At 37.0% G+C, this 19,281-nt stretch overlaps 1 protein-coding gene across 2 annotated transcripts; it reads right to left on the reverse strand.

Annotated features, from left to right (window-relative positions):
- Positions 1–272: 272 nt before the first annotated feature.
- Positions 273–19,049, reverse strand: sv2ba (synaptic vesicle glycoprotein 2Ba). Of its 2 annotated transcripts, XM_073837364.1 has the most exons (14): positions 18,926–19,049; positions 14,550–14,631; positions 13,964–14,448; positions 11,614–11,794; positions 8,250–8,401; positions 7,896–8,029; positions 6,606–6,695; positions 6,322–6,435; positions 6,031–6,119; positions 5,629–5,793; positions 5,358–5,491; positions 4,273–4,476; positions 3,740–3,899; positions 273–1,379 (listed from the first exon to the last, which is right to left on the reverse strand). In XM_073837364.1, the coding sequence occupies exons 3-14, from the start codon at positions 14,424–14,426 to the stop codon at positions 1,196–1,198; spliced, it is 2,070 nt and encodes a 689-aa protein (XP_073693465.1). In that variant the 5' UTR covers positions 14,427–14,448; positions 14,550–14,631; positions 18,926–19,049; the 3' UTR covers positions 273–1,195. The 2 variants fall into 2 exon arrangements, with proteins under 2 accessions (XP_073693465.1, XP_073693464.1); XM_073837363.1 differs by having other exon boundaries at positions 13,964–14,631.
- Positions 19,050–19,281: the final 232 nt, after the last annotated feature.

A 19,281-nucleotide genomic window follows, 5' to 3' on the forward strand; every position in this document is an offset into this window, starting at 1 on the left:
AATCTTACAATCTAGTAAATATGGTGAAAGAATTATCTAGATTTTTGTTTCACACCTTTGCATAAATAAGTGACCCTCACAAGAGGTGTGACTGATTCACACGTGGGCCTTGGCCTTGTTTTTACAAGTGCCTTTCCATGCTCACATACTCACAGAAAAGCATGGGAACCTAAAACGAGACCAAAACACTGTGGTTTTCCCATTTTCTTTGCCATTTTCCAATATATTATGCTGAGAAAGAACATGAGTAACACAAAATCAGAAGTAAAATTATGTTTTATATTTTATTTTTATACCATCACAAACCGGAACAAACAAAAACCATGATTAAACGATTTCTTATTTAAATTTCTGAACATAAAATATAAAAAGAATATATTTTAGATTTGACATAAAGCTATTAAGACTTGCCCTTTCATATTTAATCAGTGTTGACCAATAAAGTAAAATAACGTTTTCTGTGACCTTTCTTTTGTTATAAGCCATTCCTTTCATAATTACTATTCACATGTTTAAAACAAAGAAGAAAAATAAAACCAAATCACATCATCTACATATTTTCTCAGAGGAAAAGAGCATTATACACACTTCACATCAAGTCAAATTTAAAAACGTCTATTTTCATACAAACATTGTCATTCTGATATAGTATGGTTATTTTCTAATTAAAAGGCATGACAAACAATAGTTGAAAAGATGGGAATCCAAGAACATCAGAGTTAAAACACAATGAAAATATAATGATCTAATGTGAAATAAATATATACCACAGTATTAACAAGTACAACACAACAAAAACTAGCAGAAGACCAAAAACTGGTGATAAAGATTTCTGCTTATAAAAGTAAAATGCAGAAATCTAATTGAATTAATTCATTATTTCTTCCAATATAAAAAAGGGAATTTGCTATCATGTATAATTGTAGCAAATAAATCTCCCCTTGTTTCCACATTTTGGATTCCTTATTCAAAATATAGCCACTGTGGACAAATTAAACATAAACTCTACAACTTAAGTTTAAAAGAAGTAATACTATGAAAGTAATACTACAGTACAGTGGTTCTAACAGTGGTTCACCATATCAGCTTTGCTTTATTCAGCCCTTTTGCTGTCAGTGTTCAGCAGTCCAGTATGCAGTCATCCAGTGTCCAGCTGGACCAAACGCTGAGGCCTTGAGGAGTTTGGCTTTTTTTTTCACTGAAGAATGACCTCTCGTGTCTCAGGTAACTTAAACGCTAGCAGTCCTCCACACACTAGCGCTGAGAAGGACAGGATGATGGGGACGATCTTGGTGATGCCGATAAACTTGCCAAAGACGAAAGTGCTAATAATAGCTGCTAGTTTACATGTGCCATTCAGCACACCGAAAGCTGTGGCTCTGAGGACACAAATCATAGATGAGTGAGTATAATGTTGGAGAACATCATGCACTTTATTCAGACACATTCTATGAGGCATAGAAATTCAGGTTGTTTAATATGTTGCAGTCATCTACTTGGATTGTTCAAATTATAGTGAAAAAAAATGACTTTTCTGCACATTTCTAGATAAAAACCTTTGGAAAGTAGTTTTTTAAGCTCATCAACACTCTTAAAAATAAAGATGCTTTAAAAGGTTCTTCACAGCCATTTTTGGTTCCATAAAGAACCAATCAAAGGTTCTTTAAAGAACCATCTCTTTTTTACCTCTTTATAATCTAAAGAACCTTCTTTCGCTTCAAAGAACCTTTTGTGAAACAGAAAGGTTCTTCAGATGTTAAAGGTTCTTTATGGAACCAATTAGACAAAAAGGTTCTTCTATGGCACCGTGAAGCACCTTTATTTTTAAGAGTAAAGGCTGCGTTTATTTGATCAAAAATACAGAAAAAAGCATAATATTCTGAAATATTATTACAATGTAACATAACATTTTTCTATTTTAATATACATTGAAATCGAATTTATTTCTGTGATCAAAGCTGAATTTTCAGCATCATTATTCCAGTCTTCAGTGTCACACGATCCTTCAGAAATCATTCTTATATGCTAATTTATTATCAATGTTAAAAACAGTTGTGCTGCTTTTTATTTTTTGAAACCTGTAATACTTTTTTTCAGAATTTCATGAAGAGTAAAAAGTTGAAAAGAACAGCATTTATTCATTCAGCATTTTTTAGACTATCGTTCAAAAGTTTGGGGTCAGTATATTTTTTATTCTTTCTTTTTTTGAAAGAAATTGATGCTTTTATTTGGCAAGGATGTGTTAAATTTATTAAATTTACTTATATTGTTAGAAAAGATTTCTATTTTGAAAAAATGCTGTTCTTTTGAACTTTTTATTCATCAAAGTATCCTGAAAAAAGTATCACAGGTTGCAAAAAAATATTAAGCACCACAACTGTTTCCAACTTTGATGATAAATCAGTATATTAGAATGATTTCTGAAGGATCATGTGGCACTAAATACTGGAGTAATGGCTGATAAAAATTCAGTTGTACATCACAGGAATAAATTATATATTAAAATACATTAAAATAGACAACCATTATTTGAAATGCTAATAATATTTCACATTACAGTTTTTTCTGTATTTTTGAGCAAGTAAATGCAGCCTTGATGAGCATGAGAGACGTCTTTAAAAACACTAAACATCTTACTGATCCCAAACTTTTGAACGGCAGCGTAAATGTTTTGTTTGTTTTGTTTCATACTTTACATGTTGACCACAGTATCATATCTAAAGGATTTAATTATCTAAATCTTTCAGTGATTTATGTTAGTGTTTACCAGCCATTTGAGGTCAGTAAGATTTTTTATTAAGAAATCAATAATTTTATTCAGCAAGAATGCATCAATTTGATCAAAAGTGACAGTAAAGCAATTTTGTAATGTTACAAAAGATTTCTATTTCTAATAAATGCTGTTCTTTTGAACTTTTATTCATTTATTAATCCTGGAGAAAAAGTATTACAGTTTTCATAAAAATATTAACCAGCACTGTTTTCAGTATTAATGATAACCAGAAATGTTTCCTGAGCAGAAAATCTGCATATTAGACTAATTTCTGAAGGATCATGTGACACTGAAAACCAGAGTAATAATGCTGAAAATCAAGCTTTGAAAATCCAGAAAAAAATATTACTACTGTATTTTTGATCAAATAAATGTAGCCTTGGTGAGCATAAAAGACTTGAAAATATTTTGAATGGTAGTGTAGTTCAAAAAGTAAATGCCGTTTTAGGAATGTATTCAAAGGCTGTTTTTATCTGCTTTGTATGAACTTTTGGGTTAGTTCACCCAAAAATGAAAATGTTGTCATTAATTACTCACCCTCATGTCTTTCCAAACTCATAAGACCTTCATTTATCTTCGGAGCACAAATTAAGATATTGATTAAGATAAATTAAGATTTTGGTTCAATTGTGGTACTCTTGATAATGGCAGCGGACAATGACTATAGGGAGAATAAAGTCATTTAGTTTGTTTCCTTTGTGCACAAAAAGTGAAATTTCGGTTCAACCACTGATGTCACATGGACTATTTTACCAATGTCCTTACTGTGTTTCTGGGACTGAGAACATTTCATTTACATTGCTGTCTATGCAAGGTCAGAAAGCTCTTGACTTTCATCAAAAATATCTTAATTTGTGTTCTGAAGATGAAGGTCTTACAAGTTTGAAACGACATTAGATCACTAATTAATAACATAATTTTCATTTCTGGGTGATCTATTCCTTTAAGTATTAAGATCTTTTGTACCTTTTTGAGGCTGGATAGAGCTCCACTGTGATGACCTCAATGCCGTTCCAAGCTGCAGCACTGGCTGCGAAATACAGGCACTGGAACAAGACGACAGCCCACTGATCGAAGCACAGGAGCAAGAAGAATGTGCAGACAGCAGAGCATAACATGGATCCCCCTGCAAACAAACACACATACAATTCATTTAGGTACTATCCACCTTATTTTTCAATGCAGAAGTAAGCCTATGGGTGAGACTTCCAGTTCATTATAAATAACGAGAAGAATAACAATGTGCAGAAACGGTAAAACTCTTTGCACTACAAACCGTTGTGTTCATAATCAAGATATTACATTAAAATAATATGGTAAGACACACCAGTTTGCAATTTCAAGCAGCAAAATGAGCTGTTTTGTACAGATAAAAATAGCTGGACGCGGATGAGACCAGAAGTTTACAAATGGCTGCGCCAACTCTTACAGGACAAATAAGGTGGATAAACCCATTACAGTTATTGACAAAGCTGTAACTGCTTTGTGTAACCACTCACCTATAATTTTGAGTCGTCCTATTTTATCCATTAATAGACCTGCTATGATGTTCCCTGGTAATACAGACAAACAACCCAGGAAGCTGACTAGGTAGATCAGGATGTCATTTTCCTCTTGGAAATTTAGATGGCAGCCTTTTTTGGGGTGGAGAAATGTTGTATTTTCCAGTTTGCAGTTAATGAACTTGGAATCCTCCCACAGGTCTGCAAGAATAGTGATAAAAATGACAGTTAATGAAAGGAAACCCTCCAATAATCATTCAAAAATCTAATAGGCTAAGGGTTAATTTAGTTGAGGTCAAAAGTTTTCATACACTTAGAATCTACAAAATGTTAATCATTTTATCAAAATAAGAGGGATCAAAACCTTTTATTTAGTACCGACCTGATAAAGACTGTATGATTTTGAGATTCATCTTTTCACACTGAAGACAACTGAGGGACTCATATGCAACTATTACAGAAGGTTCAAACACTCACTGATGCATTAACAGCCAGGGGGTGAAAACTTTTGAACAGAATGAAAATGTGTACATTTTTCTTATTTTAACTAAATATCATATTTTTTTCATTTATTACTGCCCTTCAGAAGCTACAGAATATAATTACATGTTTCCAGAAGACAAAATAAGTTAAATTTACCCTGATAAGGACCCCCCCGGGTCTTAATGCATCGTGTTTCTTTCTGAAGCATCAGTGAGCATTTGAACCTTCTGTAATAGTTGCATATAAGTCCCTCAGTTGTCCTCAGTGTTAAAAGATGGCTCTCATAATCAAACAGTCATTGTTGGAAGGGGTTAAACACAGCTGTGGATCATTCAGGTAACAACACAGTATTAAGAATCAAGTATATGTAAACTTTTGAACAGGGTCATTTTTTTCAATTCAACTATTATTTTCTATTGTGGACTATATGTAAATGTATTTTAAAGTAAATATCTTATTCAGGTCAGTACTAAATAAAAAATAACATGCATTTAGTTTGATCCCTCTTATTTGGTAAAATAATTAACATTTTGCAGATTCTGCAAAATGCATGTAAACTTTTGACCTCCACCGTATTTATATATGAATGAATTGAATACCAGTATTGTAGAAGACTGTGTTTTTAAGGGTGCAGTTCTCAAAGAAGGTGTCTGTTGATCTGATGTCCTCAAAATAGCAGTTCTCAAAGAGTGATTCCTCAAACTTCACGTTTCTTATTTCTATGTTGATAAACCTGCATGTAAAGTATATAAAACTGACTGCTCAGCCAATACACAAAGATTACCATTTGAAAGTAATGATGCTGACAATTCAGCATTGCTTCACAGGAATAAAATAAAAAAGTGTACTACTGTAAATAAATAAATGTACCTGTCATGGATATACTCCCCCTCCTTGTGGACCTGATTGTGCAGAGTGAAGTTGAAATGAAAGCGTTCCACTTTCTCCCGATGAAAGATCTTGACATTGGACTCGTACTCCTCGAACTGGAGGTACTTGATCTGGTCAGGAAACCACGCTCCCAGGCCATAATAGCTGTGTGGCAGAAGATAGATTAAAACTGTAGGTTGTTTACTGTTAAAGTCATTTTGCTCTGTTCCGAAGTCTACTGAGAGATTATTATTTACATGCTCCAGACATGGTGGTGACTAAAGAACATTTCACAACAATCATTTATGAGGTTCTCTGACTGTTAGGATAGGCGACGTAAAAAATTGGCAGCTTGAGGCTCACTATATCAGCTATAAGGCTGCTCTGTCAAGAGCTGCTCACCTGAAGGACATTGTAAACCACACAATGGCAATGAACAAACCATGAAGTCTAAGCTCAGGTGCAGCGAGTGACATCAGGTTCTTCATGACCTTTGAAGAACAATGGAAATGGAAAACAAACATCTTAACATCTAATCTTTTCATTGCAACTAATTCTGATCACTATGAAAGGTTATAGTACACCCCTCCTTAACAAGCCTCACACTTTTAGTCGTCACTCAGGTCTTTAGCTCAAAGAGTGCAGGATGAGAAAGAATATGTTGGAAGATACTGACTGTACTCATTAGCATACCTGTTTAACCAGGGTCATGTGTCTGACCATGAATCTCTGGAAGGCAGTGCCAGTTTCACTCTGAATCTCTATGAACTCATCATCCTGTGTTTGAGGTATTTTGATCTGAGAAACCTAAAAGAGACCGATTTATTTCATAGATAAGACCATGTAAGCCGAGCCACATAACAGGATTTATCAGGTGTCACCAATTCAGTTTTTAATATCAAGGCTGTACTCAGTAAACTCAGGGAATAGAGGGTCAGTTATTTAGTGGTCTAGTAGTTTAAAATGGACATCTTTACTTGAAACACTCTCTCTGGCTCTCCCTTCGCCCTCCAGTTGGTGTCGTGAACCTGCCTCAGGATCATCCAGGCCTCATCGTGTCTTGCAGTCTGAAATTCACATTAAAATACCATGAATTTTGTGTGCACCAATTATTATTTGAACTCAATGTTGAGCTAATAAACTAGTTTATTATTTTATTGACATCTTATTTATTCATTTATTTGATTACTGTTTTTAAACAATTATGGTGTGATATCAAAATGTTTTGTTTTTGACAGCACTTTTTTTTTTGGAAATTGTGTGCAGGTTTTTCTTTACTCAGATTTATTATTTATTATTTATTTTAATATATATTTTTAATATATTTTTTATTCTTTTATATATATATATGACTTATTTAAAAATAATTATTTATGAATATTAAATAAACAATAAATCAATTTAAATGTGTGCAGGATTTTCAGTTTTTTTTTTACATTAAGTTACTGATATGTCTTAATGGATATCAAATTAAAAAATTAAATAGATATATAAAAATAATAGATATATAAAATATATAATATTATAATATATTTGTTTATTTAAATGATTGTTTTTACTTATTTAAAATATTAAATTATTTATAAATAATAATATAAATAATAAAATATATAAATGTGTTATTAGTTTGTCATGAAGTTACAGATGTCTTAATAAATATAAACTTAAATTAGACAGGAAAACATTATATATATATATATATATATATATATTGTATATATATAATTGTTTATTTAAATAAATATTTATTTGTTTAAAATAAATTATTTATAAGTAATAATATTAAAATATATTTCTAAATAAACAAATTTATATGTGACCCAGGACCACAAAACCAGTCCTTAGTAGCACAGGTATATGTGTAGCAATAGCCGAAAAAACACTGTATGTGTCAAAATTATTGATTTTTATTTTTTTATTATGCCAAAAATCATTATGATATTAAGTAAAGATCATGTTCCATGAAGATATTTTGTATACTTTCTACTGTTAATATATCAAAACTTTTTGATTAGTAATGTGCATTGCTAAAAACTTCATTTGGACAACATTAAAGGCGATTTTAAAATGTAGATTTTTTGTGCACCCTCAGATTCCAGATTTTCAAACAGTACATCAATGGAAAGCTTATTTATTCCGCTTTTAGATGATGTATAGATCTCATAAAACTGACCAATAGGACTGGTTTTGTAGTCCAGGGTCACATATGACAAAAATGTGCTAAACTCCCATGCGCCCTACTAGTAAACTATCATTCACTATGTTACCTCCAGGAGGAAACGGGGACTTTCTGGCATGAACACCAGCCCAGCGAGAGCAGCCACAGAGGGAAGGAAACAAACCAGCACAAACACCCTCCAACTGTGAAACTGGAACTCTGTCCCCATACTGAAACCCCAGCCTGCAACAAAAAAAAAAAAAAAAAAAAACTAAATCATCAGAAACCTCAAGAGAAACATGAAAACATGAATCTTGACAAGTGGTTTTGGTACTTCCAGAAAACTCATTATTCATTAAATATGTTTTGTCACGTCTAAAGACATTTGTCTTCTACAAGTGTGCTTTTACAGTTGTAGTAATTGCCATTATTGGAAACAATGTAAAGAATTATGATGAATGACCATAATGTGGGATGATTCCCCATGCGGTGAAAGAAGCATACAGTCCTCCGAGCATCCAGAACAAGCACAGCCAGCTGAGATGTTCTCCTCTCTTATCCATCTGCAGGAACTCAGCGAAGTACGTGTACACGACAGGGATTGAGCCGCCAATCCTGCAGGAGATCATCAGAGACTGTCTTAATGTAATTTAATTGACTAATAAAATTTTATTTTACCATACGGCCAGTATAGTAAGATATTTCTGCCTTGGTGTAATCCACAACAATTATACTGTGGTAAATGAGTCTATGTTAAACAAATGTATGAAAATTTTCACTTGTGAAATATGAAATAATGTAGAAGCATATGTACACTACTATTCTAAAGTTTAGGGTCAATAAGATTTTTTAAATCAACTAATATTTTATTCACCAAGGATGCATTAAATGGATCAAAAGTGACAATAAAGACAAATATCATGTATCAAAATATTTCTGTTTCAAATAAATGCTGATTTGAAATTTATATTCATCAAAAAGAAATGGTAATAAGAAATGTTTTGTGCAAAATCAGCATATTATAATGATTTCTGAAGGATCATGTGACACTGAAGACTGATGCTAAAAATGCAGCTTTGTATCACAAGAATAAATGACATTTTAAAACATATTGCCAATTTAAAATGATTATTTGTGATAAAATTCTTAATCAGTGTTGGAGAAAGTTATTTTTAAAAGTAGTGCATTACAATATTGCATTACTCTCTAAAAAAGTAACTAATTATACTACGTTTTACAGTATGTAGTAATGTGTTGCTTTACTTTTTCGTTACTTTTTAAATCTGTGCTGGCTTGTTTGTTTTCAATATAAAAAGTTATATTTTTGGCAAAGGTAAAATCTTTTTCACACCAAAAGTGAAATTAATTAGTCTCAGGCTGAAGGAAATGTGAATTTACATCTGTAACGTAGAATGCAGAAGAAAAAAGTCTAATATAAAAAAAAAATGAAGCACAAATTATGTAAAATGTTAGTTTAATGTTAGATTAAAATACTTTTTGCTTATTAGTATGGTATTGGTATTGGATCATTGAAGGTCAGCAGCAAATAAAATGGGATTAAAAACATAAAGGAACGTAAATGTGTTGTATAACATATTTAATTATTGCAGGGTTGCGGCATATTGAGAGTTCGACTCTGGACTCTGAGCTGTCAATCAGGCAATGATAAAACAAAGTAACTGCAGTTGCTTATTTGAAAAAGTAATAAATATTTTCTTGTCAATTAAAAAGTAATGCTTTTGTAACCCCTCACACTCGGGTCTTACCACACCCGCTCCGAGCTGGTCTCGAACCCCGGTCTCCGGCACGGGAGGCGGATGCACTGACAAGGAGGCTAAAGGCTGCAACCTCTAGCGTCAGTCGCTAGTGCGTCTCTTGAGATCGGGGAGTGAGGTTTACCTGCGCAGCTCCTACTACCTGGCCTCCGTTACACTCACCCCCCAAACCTCACTCCCATCCGGGTCACGGCACCAATGTAACCCCTCACACCCGGGTCCTAGCGCACCCGCTCCGAGCTGGTCTCAAACCCGGGTCTCCGGCACGGGAGGAGGACGCACTAACAAGGAGGCTAAAGGCTGCAACCCCTATAGTGTCAGTCGCTAGTGCATCTCTTGAGATCGGTGAGTGAGGTTTACCTGTGCAGCTCCTACTAGCTGGCCTCCGTTACACTCACCCCCCTAAACCTCACTCCCATCCGGGTCACGGCACCAATGTAACCCCTCACACCCGGGTCCTAGCGCACCCGCTCCGAGCTGGTCTCGAACCCGGGTCTCCGGCACAGGAGGCGGATGCACTAACAAGGAGGCTAAAGGCTGCAACCTCTAGCGTCAGTCGCTAGTGCGTCTCTTGAGATCGGGGAGTGAGGTTTACCTGCGCAGCTCCTACTAGCTGGCCTCCGTTACACTCACCCCCCTAAACCTCACTCCCATCCGGGTCACGGCACCAATGTAACCCCTCACACCCGGGTCCTACCGCACCCACTCCGAGCTGGTCTCAAACCCGGGTCTCCGGCACAGGAGGTGGATGCACTAACAAGGAGGCTAAAGGCTGCAACCTCTAGCGTCAGTTGCTAGTGCATCTCTTGAGATCGGGGAGTGAGGTTTACCTGCGCAGCTCCTACTAGCTGGCCTCCGTTACACTCACCCCCCAAACCTCACTCCCATCCGGGTCACGGCACCAATGTAACCCCTCACACCCGGGTCCTAGCGCACCCGCTCCGAGCTGGTCTCGAACCCGGGTCTCCGGCACAGGAGGCGGATGCACTAACAAGGAGGCTAAAGGCTGCAACCTCTAGCGTCAGTCGCTAGTGCATCTCTTGAGATCGGGGAGTGAGGTTTACCGGCGCAGCTCCTACTAGCTGGCCTCCGTTACACTCACCCCCCTAAACCTCACTCCCATCCGGGTCACGGCACCAATGTAACCCCTCACACCCGGGTCCTACCGCAACCACTCCGAGCTGGTCTCAAACCCGGGTCTCCGGCACGGGAGGAGGACGCACTAACAAGGAGGCTAAAGTCTGCAACCCCTATAGTGTCAGTCGCTAGTGCATCTCTTGAGATCGGTGAGTGAGGTTTACCTGCGCAGCTCCTACTAGCTGGCCTCCGTTACACTCACCCCCCAAACCTCACTCCCATCCGGGTCACGGCACCAATGTAACCCCTCACACCCGGGTCCTAGCGCACCCGCTCCGAGCTGGTCTCGAACCCGGGTCTCCGGCACAGGAGGCGGATGCACTAACAAGGAGGCTAAAGGCTGCAACCTCTAGCGTCAGTCGCTAGTGCATCTCTTGAGATCGGGGAGTGAGGTTTACCGGCGCAGCTCCTACTAGCTGGCCTCCGTTACACTCACCCCCCTAAACCTCACTCCCATCCGGGTCACGGCACCAATGTAACCCCTCACAACCGGGTCCTAGCGCACCCACTCTGAGCTGGTCTCGAACCCGGGTCTCCGGCACAGGAGGCGGACCCACTAACTAGGAGGCTAAAGGCTGCAACCTCTAGCGTCAGTCGCTAGTGCGTCTCTTGAGATCGGGGAGTGAGGTTTACCTGCACAGCACCTACTGGCTGGCCTCCGTTACACTTTACTTTACTACTTACTTGGGAAAAGTAATCTGATTACGTGACCTGCGTTACTTGTAATGTGTTACCCCCAATACTGTTCACAATATTACTGTTTTTACAGTATTTTTGATCAAACAAATATAACATTTTAGGAGCATAAGAGACTTTTTTCCAAAAACATTAATAAGTCTCATTGACCGCAACATTTTGAATGGTAATGTATATGCATATGGTAGTTCCTGCTCATTTTGGAAAAAAAAGTCTCACCCGATTCCCGAGCAGAGCCTGAAGAAGATGAAGAAGCCGTAGCCCTGTGCGAAACAGGACAGGAAGGAGAAGATGCAGTTGATGGCCAGTGCGTAGAGTAAACACTGTCGTCTGCCCAGTTTATCAGCCAGACCACCCCACAGGACAGCGCCGATCATCATCCCCACGTACACTATTAAACCTGAACATACACACAAAACAGAGAGCCAGACAGTCAGCTACTGAGGAAAACATTGCAAATCATAGTAAATCTACATGGTACTTCTGTAAAATTTGAAAATCAAAGTTAAAAACAGCAGTTTCCAGCTGTTTTGTTTGTTTCATTTTCGTCCCACAGAAGAAAGAAAGTGATATAACTTTGGAATGACAAAAGGATGAAAAAATGATAACAGATTTTTTTTGTGAAATATCCCTTCCTAAAGCTCTATTTGGACAAGACTAGTTTTCTAAACTACGTTTGAGTTTCAGTTCTTACCCAACATCTGCGATTTTCGTATACCAAGGACAGGACTAACATCTCCATGTTTATTACAGAGGTGAGTGTGTTTTCTAAACCTTATGTGGTTGCATGCATCAAATATGCCGTATATGTCTGTGATATATGTAATAATATAATAATAAAAAAACTTTAATTTAAATAAACTTCACTTCACTTCACTTTATAAAAGTGGCTGCTCATAATACACCCAGCCAGAGAAATCTAGACAAGCATTTGCTGGAAAAAAACAGCTAAAACCAGTCTAAGATGGTTTAAGCTGGAAGTAGCTGGTTTTAGCTTGTCTCCCAGCCTGACTAGGCTGGTCAAGCTTGTCTATCAGCCTGGCCAAGCTGGTTTTCTCCCAGCCTGACCAGCTAAGACCAGCCTGACCTACTAAAGAAGTAGCCAAAACCCCTCTAAAACTGGATGACCAGCTAAAACCAGCCAACTGGCTTAGACTGGTTTTAGTTGTTTTTAGCAGGGAAGTTAAAATGGCTAGTCAGCTTCTGTGAATTTCTTATTAATTTATATTATTTTATTTTTTGGTCCGATACATTGTAAAATGTGTAAGATAGGTGTGCAAATGGTAACTCCAAAAAAACATGTGTGGAGAAGTGTTGGGATAATACAAAATCAGTAATCACAGACATTGCCTTTTTTACGGGATTAGATTTCTCAGAGGACCATTGAGTTTGCTGAAAAACAGTAGGTAATTTGCACTGGAATTTTTATGAAGGTTGGCACTAACACACTTGGCAGATTCACACGGGATAAAATTAGCAAAGTATGTTGGTGAAACACAAATTCCTCTAACGTCCCCCTGTAAAAGTAGGTCTTAAGGTACAGTATTTATTAGTTTGGACAAATGTTTGATCTTTATCACAATCAATATTTAACAAAAGCATCAAAATATCACACCTTATCTGTGTCTCTCTTGCCTTTATTAGTCGTCTGCTACTGTCTCTCTTTCTCTCATACACACCAAGTCTCAAACAGCTAATTAGAGAATGGGATAAGTGATTATCAGGCACGTGGCAGGGATTGTGAACCTCCCTGTGGATTACACGCCTTACTAGACAGCAGACTACTTTCATCCCTGATTGAAACTTTTCCTGCTTCCCTCTTACTATGGCACGCGAGCAAAGAAACGTTCTCATTCGACCTGAGCTGCCATTCTGTCACCAACAAAACACAGTACACAAAGATATACTTCAGGGTTTAAATGTGGTCTGATATCTAGAGATTAAAGAAAATATTAAATTTTTTGGTTAGTGAAATTCGTTCAGAGTCAAGTCTCAAACAATAAATATACAGTACCGTTCAAAGGTTTAGGATCAGAACATTTTGAAAAGAATTCTAAAAAGAGGTGCTCACTTAATGCTCACCAAGGCTGCACTTCTTTGATGAAAAATACAGTTAAAACAGTAATATTGTAAAATAAATATTGTCTATTTTCATATATTTTAAAATGTAATTTATTTTGGGGATGCAAAGCTGAATTTTTAGAATTACTACTCCAGTCTTCAATGTCACATGATCCTTCAGAAATAATCTAATATGCTGATTTGCTACTCAAGGAACATTTATTATTATTATTATTAGCGTTGAATGCAGTTATGCTACTTAATATTTTTGTGGAAACTGTACATTATAAACGTCTTTACTCTTACTTCCTGCACTGTTTAACACATAGTAGCTGAATAAGAGTATTCATTCCTATAAAAGTCCATTTGTGGAATGTGTAAAAACAACAGCATTTACAGTGTTTAGGCATTGAACCACATTATAAAAGAAGTCTAATTCGGGCTTTCCTACAAACAAAGACTTATCATATTGATTTATTCTGAATGAAATATAACTAAAACTACTCACCCAGCATGCCCTTGTCAGCATTCGACAGGCACATGTCCTTCTCAGCACTGGGCAGGGCGAAACTCACTACGAAGCACTCCACCCCATCAGCCATCAGGGCCAAACCTAGCACCGTGAAGAGGGTCCACTGGAAGCGTCCGTGACCGCAGTCTTCCATGATGGACTCGTATTGCTCAGGCAACGATTCCTCCTCGACCTCAGCTGCCATCCTGGCCTTCATGCGGGCCTCTCTTCGGGCGGCTCTCCGGGCCTCCTTGATCTCGTCCGGATGAGGGATGCCCTGGTACTCGCCCTCGTACATCTGATCATCTTCATCATGCCCCTCGGTGGCATCACTAGCAGCATCGTCCTCCTCTCGAGGAGGGAAATCTGTCTGATAGGGGTAAGTGTACTCTCCTCCTTCTCCGTACGCGGGATAGGCTTCTCCCTGCTGGTTTATATTGTTTTGGTAGGGGTCATCCATTTTGGCTTGAATTTGTTATGTTCTTGAAGAAAAAAATAGCTAAATTAGCATAATCCCTTAGAAATCTCTGAGTCTTTGGTAACAGTTCCAAATCCAAAAAAGATCTTAAAATATTAATTGCACCTGGCTTAAGTTAAGGCCTCAATAGTTATGACAAGTGAGTTAGTTCCCTTTGGTTGGTTCTACACAAGGCCACATGCTGAACCTGGAAAAAAAAGAACATTAGTTAATAAAAGTTTGGAGGGAGGTTGAAAAAAACAAATGCAATTCCATTGCCAAATGAATTTCATCTCACAAAAGTTGTTTACTGTAATTCATTTTTACAATCTTTTTGAGTGTGTGTTTGATTGATGAAAAAAGAACCGACTTATTTTCATGACGCGTTGCCACTGAACCTAATGAAACTTGCATATTTTGCTGATTATTGCAGCTGAAAATGGTCAATCATTGTAATGTTTTGGGCTGTACTAATCAGTCGGACTAGGAAAAACATTTGGAGTACTATAGACTGCCAAAAGTTATAACAAATCAAGGAGAAGACTGCAAAAAACTGTCTGAGGAACAAAAGGAGTTTGTGGTTGGCCAAACTGAACCAGGATCTTAAGGGCAAAAATCTTGACAACTTTCATGTTTCTTCTTTTCATTTCCAGTCAGGTAGGTGAAATATTGGGCTTATATATCGTATAAGAGTCGCGCTGTATGTTTGATTCACTAAAAAGAACCGACTCACTAGTCATTTGTAAAAGAGTCGCGCTATATACAGTCAAGCCCGAAATTATTCATACTCCTGGCAAATTCTGACTTAAAGTTACTTTTATTCAACCAGCAAGTTTTTTTTTTTTTTGATTAGAAATGACACAGACATCTCCCATATTTTATTTACATTTGAACAAAAAGTGTCATGTCCAAAATTATTCATACCCTTCTCAATAATCAATAGAAAAGCCTTTAATGGCTATTACAGCAATCAAATGCTTCCTATAATTGCTGACCAGCTTTTTGTATGTCTCCACTGGTATTTTTGCCTATTCATCTTTAGCGATGAGCTCCAACTCTTTCAGGTTTGAGGGTCCACCTTGATATTTAGCTCCTTCCACAGATTCTCAATTGGATTTAAGTCAGGACTCTGGCTGGACCACTGCAAAACGTTAATGTTTTTGTCTGCTAACCATTTCTTCACCACTTTTTCTGTGTGTTTTGGGTTGTTGTCATGCTGAAATGTCCACTGGTGCCCAAGGCCACGTTTCTCTGCAGACTGCCTGATGTTGTTGTTGAGAATTTTGATGTATTGCTCCTTTTTCATGGTGCCGTTTACTGTGATTAGGTTCCCTGGTCCACCGGCTGAAAAACACCAACCAAAACATTAGGTTCCCACCACCATGTTTGACAGTGGGGATGGTGTTCTTAGGGTTGAAGTCTTCTCCTTTTTTACGCCAAATGAAGGCTACATCATTGTGGCCAAAACAATTAAATTTTTGTTTCATCTGACCATAAAACAGAAGACCAGAAGTCTTCTTCTTTGTCCAGATGAGCATCTGCAAAGGCCAAGCGGGCTTTTGTGTGCCTTATCTGGAGAAGCAGTGTCCTCCTTGGTCTGCGTCCGTGGAGCCCAGCGGTGTGCAGTGTCCGTTGGACTGTCTGCCTTGAGATGTTGCCACCAGCAGAGCCCAGATTCATCAGGATGGCCTTGGTGGTGATTCTTTTTTACCTCTCTCACTATCCTCCTGGCCAGCACAGGTGTCACTTTTGGCTTCCGACCACGTCCTCTGAGATTTTTCACAGTGCAGAACCTCTTGTATTTTTTAATAATACTTTGCACTGTAGCCACTGGAACTTCAAAACATTTAGATATGGTCTTATAGCCCTTTCCTGACTTGTGAGCAGCCATAATGCGCAGCCGCAGGTCCTCATTGAGCTCCTTTGTCTTAGACACGACTGTCCACAAACCAACAGCAGAGAGCTTCTGTTTTTCACCTGTTGAGTTGATTAAAACAGCTGTTCCCAATGAATCAGGGTAATTAGGATGCTTTAGAACAGCTTGGACTATAATAAGTAGACTCTCGGTTCCCATCATATCAGCTGTCGATCCCTCATCCTTTCTTTCTTTCTTCAGTGTATATCAGAGAATAGGACACTTTATGGTTGTAAAACATTGACCAAATACTTTTAAGTGCCATTTAGCAAACATAGTATAAACACTGAGGAGTATACCTTTAAAAATAAAGGTGCTTCACGATTCCATAGAAGAGCCTTTTTTGTTTAATTGGTTCCATAAAGAACCTTTAACATCTAAAGAAACTTTCTGTTTCACGAAAGGTTCTTTGTGTCATAAAAGGTTCTACAGATTATAAAAAAGACAAGAAAGACATGGTTCTTTAAAAAAAAACCTTTCACTGAATGGTTCTTTGTAGAACTAAAAATGGTTCTTCTACGGCATTGCTGAGAAGAACCTTTTAAAGCACCTTTATTTTTCAAGAGTGTACATGCTCTCAATAACTTTTGAAATGTTTACAAACAATGGTTACATTTTGTACTGCCACTTCCTCTTGTCTCGTGCTGCCACGCGAGTGTTTTGTGATACAAGACAATAATCCCACACTCTCATTGGTCAAGACTGGACTTCATTATAAGACCCCTACTTATCTAGCCCAAGCCATTTGATCTGACCACACAGAGACAAGACATCCTGCTCATTGCATGCCTGAAATCAAAATATATTTATTGAAAAGTTATGTATTTGCAGATCTGATGAATAAATGCCAATGCAACAAAATGTGGCAGCTTTTATGACAATGCACCGTTTAGCAATGGATCAAAACACTTGCAATATCAAAATGTTTAAGTACTATAAAGACAGACAGCTTTTCTTGTGCCCTGACATGTGCTGTATTTCCTCCTGCTTTCCAAGTGAAAGCTATGATTTAATCCAGCTTAAAAACAGATGAATTTTATTCATTCCCAGAAGGCCAGATTAAATTTGGAGGGTGATGAACACTACGATAAAATGTTCAAATGTTTGGAGTATAACAGAGTATAAGATTTTGTGTATAAGAGCAAAACAGATACATAGATTGAACTAGTTAAAAAATGCTATCCATCCACTGACAATTGTCCTTTGCCCAAAAATTAAAAACAGTAGAAAAGAGATTACTGAGCGAATACATTCACTGAGTATCCCGTCTCGACCTGGCCATCCTGATCTGACAACCCCAGATGGGCATTATATAACTTTAGACTTGTACTGTGACAAAATAAGCTAAAACAAACCTAGCAAATGCATGCAGTTAGGTCTGTAGGGACTGTTATGACATTAGATCATGATATTCATCCATTCACGTCGTGAATATAAAAATATAAAAGTGGTATGCATACATATATCCTGAAACATTATTAAAGTAGATGACACGAAATTAGGAAAAATTAGTACTAGTACTACTAATATATATTAAAAAGTCATTACATTTGCATTTTAAATTTCATTTAAAACATCATAATAAAATTATTATTGATAATAACAATAATAATATATTGCATTTAAAATAAGCTCTAACATCTGAAAGCTAAACTGAAATCAACAATTAAGTGTTTATACAATCTTCCCACTAAATTAATTTGTGACATCCTCTCCATCAGGTGATATATCCATATATGGCCGAAAGTGCACATGGTGTGGGCGGGTCTTTAGTGATGTCACTGGGAGGAGGCGGTACCTAACGGAGGGCAAGTCTGAAGGGCACGTTCACTTAAGCATGTCACCTGTAGTCTCTGGGCAATGGCAGTCACCTTTAACCTTGTATCAACATAGTTCATTTAGATATATTTCTGCATTTTAATTTTATAAATGCATTAGTTTTATTATAGTTTCTTATATTCTGCATACGTGTATATCCCACACAACTGTCGTTGTTTAATTGTTTAATAATTTTTATTTTGCAGCATTTCAATAAGCTGACCTTTCTTAGGCATAGTATACAAAAGAAATCCACAAATATAAGAGCAAAAAAAAAATTAAAATGTATATTAAAATAAGTCTAAGTGGTGTGCAGGATATATACGAATGCTATACATATATATTTATTCACACATATATATGTTTATTCACACACGTTGAATATATAGAATTTATATATATAGCTATTTAATTTTAGAGCTGTCATTTTATAACTGTAATCATAAACTGTAGGACAGACAGGACCAAAAATGTCAATGGCTAAAAATCAATAAACAATCTGTTGTACAATGCAAGGCAACATGTCATGAAGCTTTTCCATCAGCTTTATAGATCTGCAAAATAGCGTGAAACAGTCACTTTCAAACTAGAATTCTAATCTCTGCTCATGGTTTCCATTTTACTGTTGTGATCCAATACTGTGTAGTCGAATATTTTACTGCGGACATTTAAAGTTGAACGTGAAGCATTCACATCACTAAATGCAGGCATGATTTAAAAACAATGGCTTTGAAGGCAGTTTTAAGATGTTAAAATGAAAATAACTTACCAGAATTATTTTTCCTTTCTGTGTTATGGTGTTTGATACGAATGTTAAAAATCCAAAGGAAAATCCTGGCAGAGTTTCAGAAGGCAATCCCTACATGTCACCTTAACAGGAGGCTGTTGGGCAGACCAGAGGATTATGGGTCGACCTCATGATCAGTGCCTCCGGCTCATCCAGATGGATTCTCCCTACACTTGATGCTGCCAGAACAAATGGTAGAGTCCAGTTTAAAGAACACATGAATAGACCAAACCAGATGCTATTGCATGTTTTGGGGGTGGAGAATACTGTTACAATCATGTATGTTAATGATTTTACCTCACATGCTTGTTATTGAATTAAAAGTTTGGAACATGTTT

Source organism: Garra rufa, chromosome 3 (genome assembly GCF_049309525.1).
Source record: "Garra rufa chromosome 3, GarRuf1.0, whole genome shotgun sequence".
Taxonomy (NCBI): domain Eukaryota; kingdom Metazoa; phylum Chordata; class Actinopteri; order Cypriniformes; family Cyprinidae; genus Garra; species Garra rufa.